Consider the following 17708-nt stretch of genomic DNA (forward strand, 5'->3'; position numbering starts at 1 on the left):
AAACAAACATTTTTTCTATTCAAAATCCACCCACATACGTATATATTTTTCCCATTTCATCATCTACATATTGTACATTTAAAATGATGATGATGAATAAATTCATAATGACATAGTTGAAAGAAAAACAATGTAATTTTTTTGTTTTGTTTTGGTTATTATATCATCATCATCATTATCAAGTGCAAAAGTCAAAATGAATGAAATGAAAAATTCAATGTTCACTTCAGAGTGAACAAATACAATGGATAATAATTTCTTTTCTTTTTTTTAATAATGAAAAAAATATGTATCCATCAAACACTTACAAAAGAATGCTTTTATTCGACTTGACAATGAAGGATTCATTTGAACAAAAAAAAAGATGCATGAATGAAAATGAAACAAACAAATGATCTTCATTTTCACTATGCATTTGTTTGTTTGATAATCGTATTAAGAACGAAAAAATACGGAAACATCAACAAGTGAAATGGTTGATGATGGTTAAGAACAGACAAAAATCTTTGTTAAGAATGCAATGAAAAAAAAATATATAACCCATTGTGTATTTTCAATCATTTGTCTGTATGGCAAGTTCATCATCTACATTTGTTTTTTACAAAAGAAGACGATAATGGTGATGGTTAATGTTTAAATCAATTTTATTAATTTTATTAATTTAAAATACAAAAATCAAAAGACAAACAAACAAATTAAACAAATTATTATTATTATTATTTTGTTTCGTTTGTAACGAAAATTTTAAAAAATTAAAAATGGTTTTTTTGGTTTTATTTTATCATTTTTTTTATTAATCATCAAAAATTAAAACCATCACTTGAAAAATCAATCGGTACTAATGATGATGTTGTTGTGGATGCGGCATTTGAATCTTGTATCGCATTATTATTATTATTATTAAACGACATAATTTCAAATGATGATGATGATGATGAATTATTATGATGATGATGATGATGATGATGATTTAGATTAAGATTATGGTTATTAATATGATGTTGTTGTTGTTGTTGATGATGATGATGATGATGATTTAAATGATGTTGCTGATGTTGTTGATGATGTAAATGATGATGTGAATGATGCGAATGATGATGATGATGTTGGCCATCAGCTGATGATGCAATATTATTACTATTGGTAATCAATGATGATGATGTAGATGATGGTGATGATGTTGGAGGTGGTGGTGGTGGTGTTTTATGGATTCCATTTTGTCTATAGAGGTAGGGATGGAAGGGGATTAAAAAATAACCAAAAAAAAGGGATGATTGTTAGTTTGAACGAAACGAAAAAAAAAATTGATTATGGATCAAAAGGAAAAAAAATTGTAAAATTGATTTTCTTTTTTACCGAAGAGAGAAAGAAAATGAAAATCAAAACACCTACGCACAAGAAGATTAAATAAAAAAAACAACACAGGCTAATCATTGGTTAATTAAAGAATTATTATTATTATCATTATTATGAATAAGAAAAGAGAAAGAGAATTTCGATTAACACATTTTAGATTGCAAGAAAAAGGATGATGAAGAGAGAGAGAGATGGAAAAAAAGCCAGAATTAGAAGGAAAAAAGATTTTCGTTTTTTGTTCGTTATTCATTAATTCATTGGTTTTTTTTTTGGTTGCCATTGATAGAATCCATGTTTAATATTTTTGTTCGGGGAAAAAATTGAAAATTTGAAAATCTCGTAATTGAAAAATAAGATCCAGAATGATGATGATTTAATGAATTTTTTTTTTGTGGTTCTGTTTTCATTGAAAAATTATGATTTGTATGTGTGTGTGTAAGTGTTAATGGGACACAGGTGGTTTCTTTTTGAGAAACAATCAATTAATTTGATAAAATGAATTTTGGAAACAAACAAACAGGAAAAAAAAGTCGATATGCGATTTTGATCGGTGAAATAATTCAATGTTTATGCCAAATATGATGAAATGCTGGAGTGAAAGATATTCAAGATAATAGGGTTTAAATGGGGGGAAAATGACAAGAATCGATTTATATATAAAGGAATTGAGAGAAGAAAAAAAATTCCAAATTGAATAAGCTAGGGTTAATTTTTTTTTGTTTTATAATAAAATTATTGTTTTTCGGTTAACACACAGACACACACGCACACATGCAAACAGAGAAATATTTTTGCTTTAGGAAATAAATGTGAAACATTTTCATAGGAATTTTTTTGTTTTTTTTCGTTTATCAATATCTGCCATTGATGCAATCGATACGTCAATAATGATTAAATTCGAATGTTTTGTGTGAATCGTTGATTGATTGAATGATTTTTTGTTTTGAATTGTGAAAATATTTGTTTTGAATGTTTATTTTTTTTTCAGTAGTGATTTAAACCATATGAAATCCTGTAACCCTTTTTTTATTAAATTTTGGTTTTGACAGGAAAAAAAAGAAGAAAGAAAGAAAAATTGGAATAATGAGGAAAGATTTTATTTCAATGTTTTTTTCAATTTGCAAAAAAAAAATAGAAAGATCAAACAAAATGTGAAATCAAAGATTTTCATGCCTGATTAATATTGAGAAAAAAATGGAAAACTGGATTCGAAATGAAATAAAAACAAAAAACAAAACAAAAACGAAATAAATAAGAAATGAAAATGAAAATTTAAAGCAAAAAAAAAAATATGACTGAAAACAATAATGATAAAAAAATGATATTTTTTGGTTTGTTTTGAAAATGGAAAAACTTACTTGACTGTTGTACAATCCATTGATGTTTGATTTGAATCAAATGGCATTGAATTCGAATCACTTGGTGAATGTGGCTGTAATGATGATTGTGGTGTATTTGGAAATGATTCCAATGACATTGCAGATAGACTAGGGTTGTTTTGTTTTGGTTTTGGTTTGTTCATCATTCAAAATGGATCGATTTCCGAATCACACATCATCAATGTTGAGCATCATAAATGAATAAAAATCAAGAAAAAAAAACAAACAAGATTGGTAAAGAATAAAGACAAGAAGAAGAAGAAGAAAAAAAGAATGAGAATTTTTTTCAAATTAGAAAATGAATATCAATCAATTTAATTATCCCGTTAATAGTAATTTTGAAAGTAAAAATAAAGAAAAAGAATAATAAAAAGGAAATGTAACTAGATAATTTTTTTTTTGGTCAAAATAAAATTTTAATAATACCCAGGCACACATGTGACCAGAACTGGTTTAACATAACCGGTTGTTGTTTTAGTTGTTTCACCAATAGGTGTATAATATTTAGAGAATACCATATCTTTCGGTGTATCCGGATAAAGATGTGTTAAATTTTTTAGATCATTTAAACGATCAGCTAATGAACGTATACTTAAATCTTTTGCCGTAAATGGTTGTAACATGAAACAACCAGCTTGATTATCATCGGGTGATTTTCCTTTCCATGCTACGGTTAAACCGCCTTGTTCAGAATCAGAAAATCTTAATAAAAATGTTCCCATTGATGATTGTGATAGTATATTTGCCGTTTCAGTTCGACTAATAAAACCATGTATTAGATTATCATTCCATAATGGTCGTAAATGTTCTTTAGTTATTTTTAATATTGAATAAAACCATTCCCAAAATGTAAAATTACGATCAGGTAATGGTTCTTTACTAAATTGACTCCACGTAATCAATACATTTAGATCGGGTACATTATTCGTACGTAATGCTTTTGCAGCCAGAAATCTTAGATTATCTTGACTTAAACCTTTACCAACATTTGCAATAAATTTTTGACTAAGTACTTCACCAACACGATAAAATGGTACTTTATCCGGTACGATAAATGATGTTCGTCTCTAGAAAACAAAAAATTTTTGAAGAAAAAAGAAATCAATAATTAATTTTTTTTCAACAAACCAAAAAAACAAAAAATTTTACCTGTTCAGCAAATGCATTATCCCATGTGATTGTAGCATGTGCATGTGGCTCTTGATTTCCATGCACAATTACAACCACCGGTAATGAAAATGTTTGAACGCAACATGGAATCTAATTTATTTCAGCAAAAAAAAAAAAAAAAAATGAAAAATGAATGAAAGAAAAACAATAAGAATTGAATTAAATTTAAAAAAGAAATGGCCAAAAGCAATGGAAAGTTTTGTTATTCTCCATCTTCATCAATTCAATATTACTTACTCTGACTGGCATATCACCAAATTCTTGACTTATAGTGAAACGTGAATTAAACAAAAGGGCAAATTTTTCATCCATAACAGATTCTGTACCTTTCTTTTCTGTTCGTTTAATTTTTTTCAATTGCATATTACGAAAATGGACACTTAGGTGAGTAGTGGCTGCATGATATTCCATAATACCAACATTATTGAGAATTTCGCCAGCGGCCGATTCATTCTGTATGAATGATAATGAATTATCGGCTACATTACTTAATAATGCTGCTTGATGTTCACTAATAATATGGACCGATACATTTGGTGGTGCTAGATGTAGATTTAATTTACAGCCAACCAATAATCGTACGGTTGCTGTAAAACGTGTATTTGTTTTCATCACTTGTGGTGGCTGTTTTTCAATCACAAACGTATTCTTAACTAAACGATTTAACATGGCAGTGTTTGCATCCATTAAATTATACAAACTATCTGTAAGATATTGATTTGGACTATAGTTTGTACATGTTATTTGCATACGTTTTATTTGTAAACGATTTTGCCATATAAAATCGGCTAATGCTTCACACCAATCTTGTATATCATCCAATGTATAACCAGTATAGATAACACCATTACCTAATAATTGTTGACCACGATGCCAATTAGCTAATTCAGTATCCAATACTTTTGTCATTAAAATATTGATTGCATTACTACATTCACGTAAACGATCCAATAATTCGGATCTTTGTTTCATTAATGTTTCAGTCGATGTTTGTAGATTATTTTCTTGTATTTCTAATTGTTTCATTATTTTTGCACGTTCATTTGATTGAGCATTCTGTAATAAAGTCTGTGTTTTTTGTCTATCCTGATAATTAACAATTAATTGTTCTTGATCCTGAAATGTTTGTCGAATAATTTCATCTGTTTCGGTTAAATCTTTACGAATCCTTTGTATGTCACGATTAATTTCTTGAAATGAATCCTGTATTGGTCTTGGTGGTTTTGTATCCAATAAACACTGTTTATTTTTTTTGTTGAAAAAAATATTAGCAGTGAAATGAAAAAAATAGACAATTTCAAAATTATAATCAAATTAAAAATGGGAAAAAAACTTACACTTTGAGCATAGCTAATTATACGTGATTCTTTTTGTAATGAATAATAAATAATACTAGCCAAATCAACCGGATTACGATGTTGTGCGCTAAATGCAACTTGTGTTAAACGATATTTGAGCTGATTATTATCCAATGTATGAGCTAATGAATTGATTTTCAATATAAATTCTTGTTGTAATGCTGTTGCTAATGCTTCAGTTTCTGGACATAATTCTGTTACAATTTTTGACCATGGTTGTTTTTCAATCCATTCACCAAGTATTGTACGTACTTCCATTGGAAATACATCCGTACCATAAACTAAACTAATTTGATGTTGTAATTCTTCCGGTAGATTATTTTGTACAGTCCACATTTTTGGTTTCTTTAAATATTTCTTGTTATTCGATTGGAAACAAAAATAAAGTAGAATTTGCAGATTTATTTACGAGAAATTCCAAATGAAAGGATGATCAATCAATTATCGATTGATTGATTGATTGATTAATTATTTCTCACCAGGCCGAATAATTAACGATGATACAATCTAACAACAGTAAAAATGTTTTTTAGGTGGATAAAAATAGAATCAAACAAACAAACAAACAAAAAAAAACAAAACAGAATTAGTTAAAAATAAGAATTTCAAAGTTGAAAAAAAGTTGTTACAAAATAAATTCATCAAAACAAACAAACAGAAAAAAATCAGTCGAAAAAACAAATGTCAAATCAACAAAAAAAATTGAAGAATTCAAACAACAAAAATGATGATGATGATGACAATAATGACAATGACGACATTGTAAACTTTTTAGAAAATCTATTGAACAACAACAACAACAACAACAAAAAATCAATCAATATTCAATTTGATTTCCGTTCGACAAAAACAAAAAAAAGAGGACATTATTATCGATCGTCAAAACACACACATACAAATACAACATGAACCTAAATGTCGACAAACAAACAAACAAAAAATCAGAATGATAAGAACTACTGTTTTGTAAAAAAAATCACAAAATAAAACCGGAAATTCATATGAAAAAATACTAATAAATCAGAAACAATATTTTATGTGGGGGAGTGAGAGAAAACAAAAAAGATAATCTCAGGATGAAATATTGAAAACAACAAAAACAAAAAAAATTTGAATTTGAAAAAAAATTCTTGACAAAAACATTCGAAACAAAAAAACATTCGAATTCTATATTCACAGAATTATAATGAGGCTATTTCGACTCATTAAAGATCTACTCAATTTTTGTCACTCGATTATGATGTTTGTGTGTTGACATCTTCATTATCAGTACAACTTTTTTGTTTTCCCCTAAATTCCTATGAAATTCATTCATTCAGATTGACAAAAAATCATAATAATAATAATAATTTCTAGTGAAACTGAAACAAAATTAAAACTAAAACAAACAAGTCAACATGAAACGAAACGAAACGACTGATTAATAATTTAAAAGAGAGGCGAAATTTGTTTTTTTCACCATTCTCATTTGACATAATCATCATCATCATCATCATCAATAATAATGACGACGACGATGAACAACGTAATGACGGAAATAAATTAATAGTTAATCGAAAAAAAAATTGATGATAAACTTTGATGTTTTGAATCAACTTTCACAGCAGTATATATGCAGAGAATCATATATCAAACACCGAAATAATTTATATCAAATTAACAATGATGATTATGAAGAATATTTTATTTTTTCATTTTTTTTGTATCAATTTTTCGTCTTTCTTCTTGTGATTAGTTTTTTTTTGGGAAAAGCAAAATGAAAACGAAAAAAACCTACGGAAAATCAAACACAACAAAAATTATTAGATTTCTCAATAAATCCTCTTTTGTTGTTTTTTTTTTTTGAGATTCTTTGGAAGAAAAAACAACAAAAAAGTACGTCGTCGACGTCGATGTTTATTAATTTTAATGAATTTTTTGTTTGTTTTTGTTGGAATAATTCGTTTTCCCTCTTTATTTACTGACTGACTGACTGACTGACTATGTGATTAATAATAAAATATGGATCAAGTGACAAAACAAAACAAAACAGCAAAAAAAAATTGTATCAAAATTGAATTTGAAGCCAAAGAGAGATTTCATGAGGGGATTTGAATCTCAAAAAAAAGATCCATTTCTGAATCTCTCTCTCTCTCTCTCTCTCTCTCTCTCTCTCTCTCTCTCTCTCGATTAGATTTGAAATTATGAAATGAAAAACAAAACAAAAAATATCGGATTATCGGATATTCTATTTGGTTGTTGAAAATAAGCTTGTTACATTTTTTTTTGAGGGACTATTTTGACTTGAAAAACAAACAAACAATTATCATTATGTAAATGTAGAACAAACAAACAAACAAACAAAACAATATTGGTGACCAACATCATCAATTTGATTGTATTTCCATGTGTGTGTGTGTTCGTAAGAAAGTTTCTGGAAAAATAAGCAAACAAATAATTTCTTGGTTCTAAATTAAGATTAGAAAATCTGTTTACAGTACATATATCTTACGTCATTAATTTTTTTTGATTCAATTTTGAGCTTTTTTAAAATGTTTCTTTTAACAAACAACAACCAAAACAAACAAAACTTACCCAAAACTAAATTCATTAATAATGATGATGATGATGATGAGAAAAAAGAATTGAATTATTAAATTGTTAGGTTCATTTTTCGTTCGTTCTTTAAATACCTGTTTTCTCTTCAGAATTTCAGCTTTAAAAAAATTCTAGTTTCGGGAATTTTTTCAGTTTCGTTTTCCACTATTTGAACCGAACGAACCGCTCGTTGAAAATGAAATGAAACGAAAGGAAGAATTCCCTTTTATTGGAATGATGATGAATTTCTCAAAAAAAAAATAATAATCAACATTCGAATCAAACAAACAACAAAAACAAAAATTGGTCCCAATTAAACAATTTTTTTAAAAAGTGAAAATGGTTATTTGTTTCCAAGAATCAAATGAAATTCAAATGAAATTGTCAGAGAAAAAAAAAACTTTTTGGGGAAAAAAAAATTTCGTAAAGTTTTCCAACGAGCGGACAAATTAGACCAAATGGGTAAAGTTTGGAAAAAAAAATCAATTTTTTTTCGTACCCCTTTCCAAAAAAAAACCCATTATCGAAAGTGTGTTTTACCACTTTTTTTTTTGTTTTGTTTCTGGAAAGAGTCAAACAAGTTCTGTTACATGTTGATGATGATAATGATTATTATTATTATCGTGTATGGTGATTGTCAAATGTGTTTAGTAAAAAAAGAAAAAACAAAAAGAAAACAAAATTAAATAAATGATCATTTTTGGTGATGAAACAACAACAACAACCAAAAAGTTTATTCTACCCATTTGGTTTTGTTTTTTCGGGAAACTTGAAGAAAAAACTCAAAGAAAAATGGCAAATTCAAGAAAAAAAAACAACAACAAAAATTTTTTTCGAAAGAAATTTTCATTTCAATTCCTTATTGAAATTGAAGATTTTACCGAAATTTTCTTTAAAAAAACTGGGGTAAAACTACCATCATTTTTATTATTGTTTTACCGAATCGAAGAAAATTCAAACTTATTTATCATTTTTTTTGTTGTTGTTTTTTTTTGGGTAAAGTAATACGAAAGAATCGTCAATTTTGAAATATTATACGGAAATTATCATGATGGTTGAACCGTTAATTTCTTTTCTTTTTGCTTTTCGGTTATAAACCCAAGAAAATAACCAAGAATAACCAGCCATCATTATCATTAAATATTTCATCGTAAACATATTAAAAAGACAATATTTTCATTCAAACCATGACAACGTTTGATTATGAATAATTTTTTTTTATATTTTAAATTAGTTGATTGAATTAGTTGTTTTTCCAAGTAAATTTAGTTGTTTTCGACTAAATTTTTTTTTTGATTCCATTGATACTACTGATGGGTTATTTTTCAAAATAATTATCATGATAATGTAATTTTGATTTCGAAATACATATATTTTTTTTCATTTTACAAAAAAAAAATCTGGAATTCTTGATTGTTTTGGCTGAAAAAAATGCCAAGCGACCCTGAAATAACAAAAAAAAAACAAACTATTTCAACCTGAAATACGAAAGTCAAAAAAAAAAAGTTTCTAAAAAAGTTTTGATGTTTGTTGTGATGTGAAATTCGCAAGAAAAAAAACAATTAAATGAAACTTGGATTCTGTAGACTCGAGAAACATCGAGAATTGAAAATTGAAAAGAATTTTTTTCCCCCACACAAAAAAACAAATTCCATAGAGAATCTAGTTTTTTTCACCTTGAAATTCAAAAAAAACAAAAACAAACAAAACATTTCATTAGGTCATTGATAACAATCTTTGATTAATTATTACTTCGTTTACATTTTTTTTTAACGAAATCAAAACATTTGAAATTTATGTTTTGATTGATTTTTCTCGCTTGCTTGTGTCTGCATCATTGAAGATTATCTTTTCGACATTGACATTGATAATCAAAATATTAAAAAAAAATTAATCAAAAATGATTTAAAGAGATCAAAGGGTTATGATGAAAAGATTGAATTTTTTACGAATTATGAAAGAAAAAACATGTTTTTTTCTGATTAACACTTTGGCATCATCATTATCTCCCCTCTGTATTTTTACTAATTAAAAATTCAATTTTTAAATCGATAAAAGAACAGCAACAACAACAAAAAATTAATTACTAATTCGGTTATGATATTTTCCTCAATTTATAGAATCAAAAAACAACATCATGTTTTTCTAATCTAGTCTAACAAACAATCAATCATAATCGATGAATGAATGGAAAAAAAATCTAAAAAAATCTAAACCGTTAGACATGTACGAACAAACAAACAAACAACGAATGAATCCTGTTTGTTTTTCTCAAAAAAAAAAATAAGAATTTCCATGAAAAAAATCCATGATGACAAACTTTTTTCAAAGACTAAAAAGATTCTTTCCAATTAGCCAATGTTTGTTGTTGTTGTTTTTTTCTGTTTGCACTTGTATTGTACTTCTATTTTGGAACAAACAACAAAATAATAATAATAAAAAAGTCCAGATTCTCAAATAATAATCATCGATTTGATTTCACATGATTTGATTGAGAAATCAGTGCGAAAAAAAAAATCCGATGATAATGATGTGTGTGTGTGTGTGTGTGCGAGAACTGGACGACAAATTATAAAAGAAAAGATTTTTTCTTTTTCTATTAAAGGAAAAACAAGCCAAATGACAAACTTGATGCCAAATGGATTCTTTCATCATTCCAAAAACAAACAAGAAATAACCGGTTAAGTTGAGCAACAGAAACAAACTGAAACAGAAAAAATTTGAAGATAATTTCACAAAATGTTCAACAACAACAACGAAAAAAAACCGGATCAAAAATTCTTGAAAAGAACCATCGAATCGATGATGATGATGATGATGATGATATTAATTTAATGATAATGATAGTCGATAGTAGTCGTCGCCATCATTATCATCATCTTTTTTGATAAAACCGAACAGAATTTTGATGATGCGAAATGAAAAAAAAACGTAAAAAAGCTAGAAAAAAAGAAAGAAAAAACTTCTTCATCATAATCATCATCATCATCATCGTTTTGATTACATCATACGAAAAGTATATGTATGATTCTGATATGTTGTAATCATTATGGACAAACATACAAATTAATTTTCATTAGAAAATCTTTTTTAATGACAATTTTTCTTTCTTTTTGTTGCTGGAAAGAAAATGCCATTTGATTGCTATCAACTTTTTTGGTTTTTTTTTCTCTGGCAAATTTTATATGGAAAAAACAGGGTACATTTGAAACAAAACAATGAAAATATATCGCGATATATCGATTTCAAACCAAACAAATCAATCAATCACTAATTCGATAAATGTAAATGATATACAACCCGAATAATGTTGTTGTTTCCAATTGAAACGAAGGTCATACCTATAGTATAGGGTAATAAAGAGATAAAAATAGACACAATTTTTTTGAATACAGGTAAATGCGTGTACGTACAATACAGGTTGAAATAGTTTCGAATGTTTGCTTCATATTTTCGTAAGTTTTTCATTTCATTTTATTTTACAGTTTTTGTTTGATTTGAAAAAAAAACGTTGTTACAGAATGGGCTCCATACAAAATTGAATTGAAAGAAGAAAAGAAAAAAGAAGAAAAAAGAAATTTTCTTTTCAACAAGAAAAATTTGAATTTTTCAACAACAACAATATGCAAACAGGTAGATATTATTTTTTTTTCCAAAGAATTTTTTCCAATAAAATTGTCAAATGTAAATTTTTTCTTTTTTGAATATTCGGGAATGTTTTCATCATCATCATCAGGTACATCGCAAATGAATGAATGAATGAATGAAAAAAATTGAAACATAGCCGATGGCTAAGTCTAAATTTAGAAACTTTTTTTCAATTCATTCATTCATTCGTTCAAATGGGAAAAATTTTTCAATTTCAAAACCCAAAAAAAACAACCAGAAACCAAAAAAGTAATGTAGATATCAATATGAAATGTTTACCCGTTTTTTCTTCACACAATGAAAAAAAACTTTTTTTTTCTTCTCAACCCTTTGGGGGTCAGACAAACACACACAGATGACAATTTCATTGAAAAAAAACACCGTTACATTTTGAGATTTTGTTTACAAGTGTGTTTTTGTTGATTGTTTGTATCAGTAAAGTTTGTACCCAAATCAAACCAAACCAAACCAAACCGTTAATATGGTTTGAGGCTAAATTTGATATTGATTTTTTTCTTTTCCATCATTATTGTTGTCGTTCGTTTGTTCAATTGAAAATCAGTCAATTGATTTTAATGAGAAATGGATTTTTTATTTTCTGTTGAACGACAACGACATAAGTGGATTTTTAAAGTTATTTTCAAATGAAAAACCCTTCTTATTCGATTAATAAGAAAATGAAAAGATTCTATTCGAAAAAAAGCTTATAAAAAAGATTCTGACTTGGAATTAAAGAGAATTTGAATAAATTCAAATGAAAGAAACGAATATTATCATTTTTTTTCTATCAATTCAATCAATTAACCCTAAAGGTATTCCAAATGTTTGATTCCAAATTCTTGGAATTCAAGAATAATCCTTTTCAAAATTCATACAACATTCGATTTTGTTGTTGATGTTGAAAAGTCGATTCTTTTGGTGCAACAAAAAAAAAACATAATTCCAGTGTATAGTTATTCACGGAATCCACTGTTTAGAAAACAACTTTAGAAAGCATGTGTAAACTTTATCGGTTTTTTTTGATTTCTTTGGAAATTCTGCTACTGTTTCGAGAATTGATAAATTCGTGTGCGGTATTGGTTCTTCGGACATGCGTAGCCAAAAATTCCTCCATCATTTCAAGATGGAGTTTTTTTTTGATAGTGATAAAAACAAGAAAAAAATACCCAGAAAAGAATCATAAAAACTTTGGGAAAAAAATGATTGAATTCAAATGAATTTTCAAACATCAAATTCTATCAATTGATTCAAAGAAAAATACAGAACTCATCATCAAATACAACATTTGAACATCGAATATCTGAAAAATTCTTCGTCGAATCTTCAAGAATCGATATCGAAAGCATACATAATCAAACATTGGATATGAAATTGATTTTTGACATCTTGATTACCATCCTGTTTTTTGTTTTTACCTGTGTGTTCATTCAGTGTTCAAAGGAAAAGAAAAATTATTTAATCCGATTGCGAAAAAACAAAAAAAAAACAAAATTTCCCAGAATACTCAATAAAAGAAAAACACGTTCATTGCGCATGTCTATTTCGAATGCCAAATTCTATAGAATATTCTCTACGTGAAAATAATGCTATATATTTTCACAGCAGCAGCAACATTTAAAAACAAAAACAACAAAAACAACTGGTGTTGGATGCGGCGCATCACAACAAGTTGCCAATTTTTTTTTCTGCTTTTCAATTTCAGAATTATGACTCAATCGGATACACACACACACTCTACTCACGAATTATTTTTGGTTTTTCTGGACTATCATCATCATCATCATCATCAGCCAATCGAACCAGATTAAAGAGTTCGTCTGTGTGTGTGTATGTGTGAGTACAAGAGTGTGTTCCAACATCATCATTATCCAAATATATGGAACGAATGGGAGAAACTTTGATTCTGTAAACAACCAAAATGATTCTATACACAAAAAAAAACAAACAAACATCGTTTCTAAAAATATAGACATTTTTCTGCTTTTGATTCAATGAAATCCACGAAAAAAAAGACTCAAAAGATATGATGATGATTTTCGTTTTCGTACCAAAAATACCATCATCATATCATATCATACATGGTGTGCAAAGGCGTTAATTATTGATTACAGAAAATACTAATAATAACGGTTGATTGGAAAAAACTTCATTCATTATAAATGGAAAATTATAATGTAAAAAATAGAGAATTTTCATTTCCAAAAGTTTTTACAGCGAAATTTTTTTTTAATGACAGAAAAAAATGAAAAAAAATATCAAATTGAGAATTAATCGATTGATTGAATAAAAACTAATCGATCAATCAATCGATCGATCGATCGATCGATCGATCTAGGCAACAGCAAAAAAAAAAAAATTTCAAGCCAGGAAAAAAATCATCATGCATATGATATGCACGAATAAATCAAAGGAAAAAAACATTGATGATGATCATCATCATCAACAAATCGCCAATGGTCATCATCAACGATTTGATCAACGAAATGAAAGAAAATTCCTAGAAAAGAAAATTCCCTGAAAAAAAATCAGATCAATTCAATTCAAATTAAATTGATTTGATGAAAAGATGGAATTTTTTTTTGATTTTTTTCAAAATTGATTAAAAATTTAAACGAACCAATTTTTTGTGAAGGGAAGAGATGATTGAAGAACCAGAAGAATCAGAAAAAAAATTCCTCAGAATTATTCTGGTAAATTCTGTTGAATCACTTGATGGAAAGTTTTTCAATTCTTTTTTTTTTGTTGTTGGCTTAAATCAGTGACATTTGCATAATTTTTTATTTTCAGGGAAATTTTTTCCCAATTTACATTGAACAAAGTTAACGAACGAAACTATTTTGGATTTTTAAAAAATAAATCTTGTAATGATGATGATCATTTGGGCAAATTTTTTTTTTGAGTACCGGTAAAGAGAAAAAAATCCACGTGGAAATTTAATAATGATAATGAAAAAGTTTGGATAATTAAACATTCTTCCATCAGGTTAATGAAATTAAGCCGGCCCCTTCAAAAAAAAAAAAATTTCATAAAAATTCCTGTGTGATGATGTATCGACAATTCGTACAACAAATTCTTCATTGATTCTAAAAATATGAAATTCAGAAAAATTTTGCCCAAAAAACAAAATTCGTTAACCAAATATGAATATATTTGAATACCATGGCCATAATGAATAATGACATCATGTTTTTGATGATGATGATGTAAACAAGGCAAAAAATTTCTTTAGGTAAATATTAGTAAAATGTAAATCAAAAATCAACGTTTTTCTCTTTCTCTTGTTTTCGTTTTCTCACCTCTATTCAAATGAAAATTGATATATGCAAATTCAAACATTCATGCCACAAATAAAACATTCTATACACAAGAAATAGGAATGACGTAAACATAAACCAGAAAAATTCATTTAAATTTCAAATTTTTTTTTCTCTCTCTCTCGCCCCCTGTTATTCTTTTTTGCTAAGAATAATCATTAATCATTAATTTTTTTACCCCCTTTTTTCCAGTTTTCTTTGCCTGTATCATTGAATTCAGATGCTGGTCAACGATTTGTCATCATCATTGACCAAAAGAACCAGTAAATAAAATTCCGAAACGAAAATTCTTTGGAAAATGAAGAACACAGTTAAACAAGAAAAGCAAAACAAGAAGAAATTCTGCGGAAAACAAATCCCAGTTTACCAAGGAAATTTTTTGGAAAAAAAAATTTAATTTGTCGTCACATTCATTTATTTTGGTTTGTTTGTTTGTTCGTTTGAATTAACCCTTTATAATCTCATTCAAACTAAAAAAACAGTGATTGTCGAAAAAAATGGTTGAAAATCAATATTTTTGACTTGAAAAAAAACAAATTCTGATTGTACATTTTCTTGAGAATATGAATGAAAATGAAATTAAAAATAGAAGAAAAAAAATTTTTCATGGAAATTTCCCGGGAAATTCTTTGGAATCAACAAACAATCATTAACCTTATTTTGAAAAAAAAACATAGAAGGAATATCGATCGATAAACTGTCATTCGATATTCTGATTTTGACCCTTTTTTTTGACCGTATTTTTTCAATAACAACATTATCAAAAAACATACAAGTCTTGCTTGTTTAACACGTTGTTTGTTTTTGGATTTTTCCCTTTCAATTCAAGGACGTTTATTTGTAAAAATTGATTATTTTTTTTTCGTTTGTAATAATGTTTTTCTTTCCTCTTCTTTTTTTTTATTTTGGTTGTTATCTTTATCTTTATCTTGCATTAGTTACGACGCAAACATTTTTGCAACAACAAAAACAACAACAACAACAACAGCAGCAGAGAAAAATTACCGTTTGTTTACATTTAAATTTCAAGTTGATCGATTGATATTGTGTGTATGTATGTATGTATGTTTTTCAGGAAAATTTCTCTTGAAAACTCATTTCAAGTAAAAGTTTTCTTTGAAAATATTGATTTTTTTTTGTTGTTGTTGAAGAAAGTCTGGATTAAAATTTTGAAATTTTATCAAAATCAAATCAAATTAAGAAAAGATAAGAAGAGAGAGAGAGAAAGAGAGATTTGAGCTTCACTTTGAAATGACACAAGTTATCAATCAAATCACAAATCAAATCACAAATCGATGTGAAAAAAGAATCCTAAGCAAAAACTTACCGGTCATCATTTGATTGAATTTTTTTTTCTTTCTTCGTCGTTGTTGATAAGTTTGTTGAATCACAAAAAGGAAATCCAAAGGTCAAATGTCGTGGTCGTCGTTATACACTGTCTGATTGTCACATCACCTTCACTAACATCATTATTCTTATTCAAATTAGGTAGATTTCAGAAAAAAACAGAATGTTTCGAACACAAAAAAAACATCAACACCCACCCCGTTAGAGTGACAAAACTCAAAACAAAGCATAGAAAAAAAAAACTCAAAATAAAATTAAATTAATGAAACCAAAAACAAAAAACAAAAACAAAAAACAATTGAACAATCATCATTATCATTGGATGATGTTATCTTTTGGCAATGATGATAATGAGGATTAGTTGAGTAGAAATAGTGGAAATTGAGAATCCAAAATTGAACATTCAAATCAAAAATCGGTGAAAATTCAAATTATTTGATTTGATTCAATTCTGTTGACGATTAAATTGTTGTTCAAAATCCAAAAAAGCAGAAGCAGCAGCAGCAACAAGAAAATATCAAATAATGTTCTGACCTGTTATAACATTAAAGCTGACTAAACGTATGTGTGTGTGTGTTTTACTTGGTTGGTTGCATGATTGCTTTTTGAAGTCGCAAAAAGTAAAAAAAAAAAATCCATTTGAATTGAATTGAATGAGAATGGATGATATCACCAAAACATACCACATATATATAGTTGGATATTTGGTGGTGTACATATTGTCTGTTCGTTCGTTATTTCTCTCTCTCTCTCGCTCTCTCACTTCATAAAGATTTAGCGACGTCGTCGTCGTCTTGGTTGTTCGTCACCAAATGATGATGATTATTATGATGATAGTGATTTTCTTCTTCTACTCCTTGTTGTTGTTGTCGTTTTTTTTTACTTCTTCTGGTATCCTGGTTATTTTATTTCATTTTTTTTCTCTGGCCAAACAACCAACCAACCAAATAAAAAAAAAATGGAAAATCTTTCCAATACAACACTCTCGATATAAAATGTTTTCATTTTCATTTTAGCTGCTGGGGATATTGGAAAAATGATGAGATAGAAAAAAAAATATGCACAGACTCCACACATACACACAAAAAAAAAAATATTGATAAAAAGCTAAAAGTTTGTTTGGATTCTTGATATCTCTTTGTAGTGGTTTTTGTTTTGGATTCTGATTCTGGTTTAACATAACCACTTATCAATGTATGTCATTGACAATAAACAGTCAATAAAGGGCTAATTAACTTTTTAAAGTGTTTTGCTGTTTCTTCTTCTTCTTCTTCTCAAGGGTTAACCCAGGATTTGTATTTTTTACTGTTTTTATCATATTTCATTTCATTTTCACAAAAATACTTGAAAGAGATGTGAATCGATGATGATAATCAAAACGTTGTAAACAAAAATTTCAAGAACGATAACACTGATGATGTTAAATAAAGAAGATATTTGAAGAGAGAAATTAGATCAATTTTAATTTTTAAACTTATCGAACAACTGATTGATTGATTGTTGATTGTTTGGCTATTTGGCTGGCGTTTGTGCTTTAAAAAAAATTGAATTTTGGATCA

General features: G+C 27.4%; 1 protein-coding gene across 3 annotated transcripts; it reads right to left on the reverse strand.

The window, feature by feature from the left end:
* Positions 1-626: 626 nt before the first annotated feature.
* LOC113793621 (signal transducer and activator of transcription 5A-like) lies at positions 627-17138 on the reverse strand. Of its 3 annotated transcripts, XM_075824969.1 has the most exons (8): positions 16130-17138; positions 5243-5770; positions 4143-5144; positions 3885-3995; positions 3162-3802; positions 2715-2843; positions 2530-2558; positions 1143-1221 (listed from the first exon to the last, which is right to left on the reverse strand). In XM_075824969.1, exons 2-7 carry the CDS (start codon positions 5597-5599, stop codon positions 2534-2536), a joined length of 2265 nt encoding a protein of 754 aa, XP_075681084.1. In that variant the 5' UTR covers positions 5600-5770; positions 16130-17138; the 3' UTR covers positions 1143-1221; positions 2530-2533. The 3 variants fall into 3 exon arrangements, with proteins under 3 accessions (XP_075681082.1, XP_075681084.1, XP_075681083.1); XM_075824967.1 differs by lacking the exon at positions 2530-2558 and having other exon boundaries at positions 627-1221; XM_075824968.1 differs by lacking the exons at positions 1143-1221; positions 2530-2558 and adding an exon at positions 1434-2376.
* Between the last annotated feature and the right edge of the window lie 570 nt (positions 17139-17708).

The sequence above is a fragment of the Dermatophagoides pteronyssinus genome, unplaced genomic scaffold (assembly GCF_027571235.1).
Source record: "Dermatophagoides pteronyssinus isolate colony J.1.1.1.1 unplaced genomic scaffold, Derpt_VIB-CSIC_2022.12 sq0003, whole genome shotgun sequence".
Lineage (NCBI taxonomy): Eukaryota > Metazoa > Arthropoda > Arachnida > Sarcoptiformes > Pyroglyphidae > Dermatophagoides > Dermatophagoides pteronyssinus.

Coding starts and splice junctions, on each gene's coding strand:
- LOC113793621 (XM_075824967.1), bottom strand. CDS start 5,599: ATGTGGACTGTACAAAATAATCTACCGGAAGAATTACAACATCAAATT. Junction 5,145..5,242: donor TAATTAGCTATGCTCAAAGT/GTAAGTTTTTTT, acceptor AAAAATAAACAG/TGTTTATTGGATACAAAACC. Junction 1,222..2,714: donor ATGGATTGTACAACAGTCAA/GTAAGTTTTTCC, acceptor CTACCTCTATAG/ACAAAATGGAATCCATAAAA.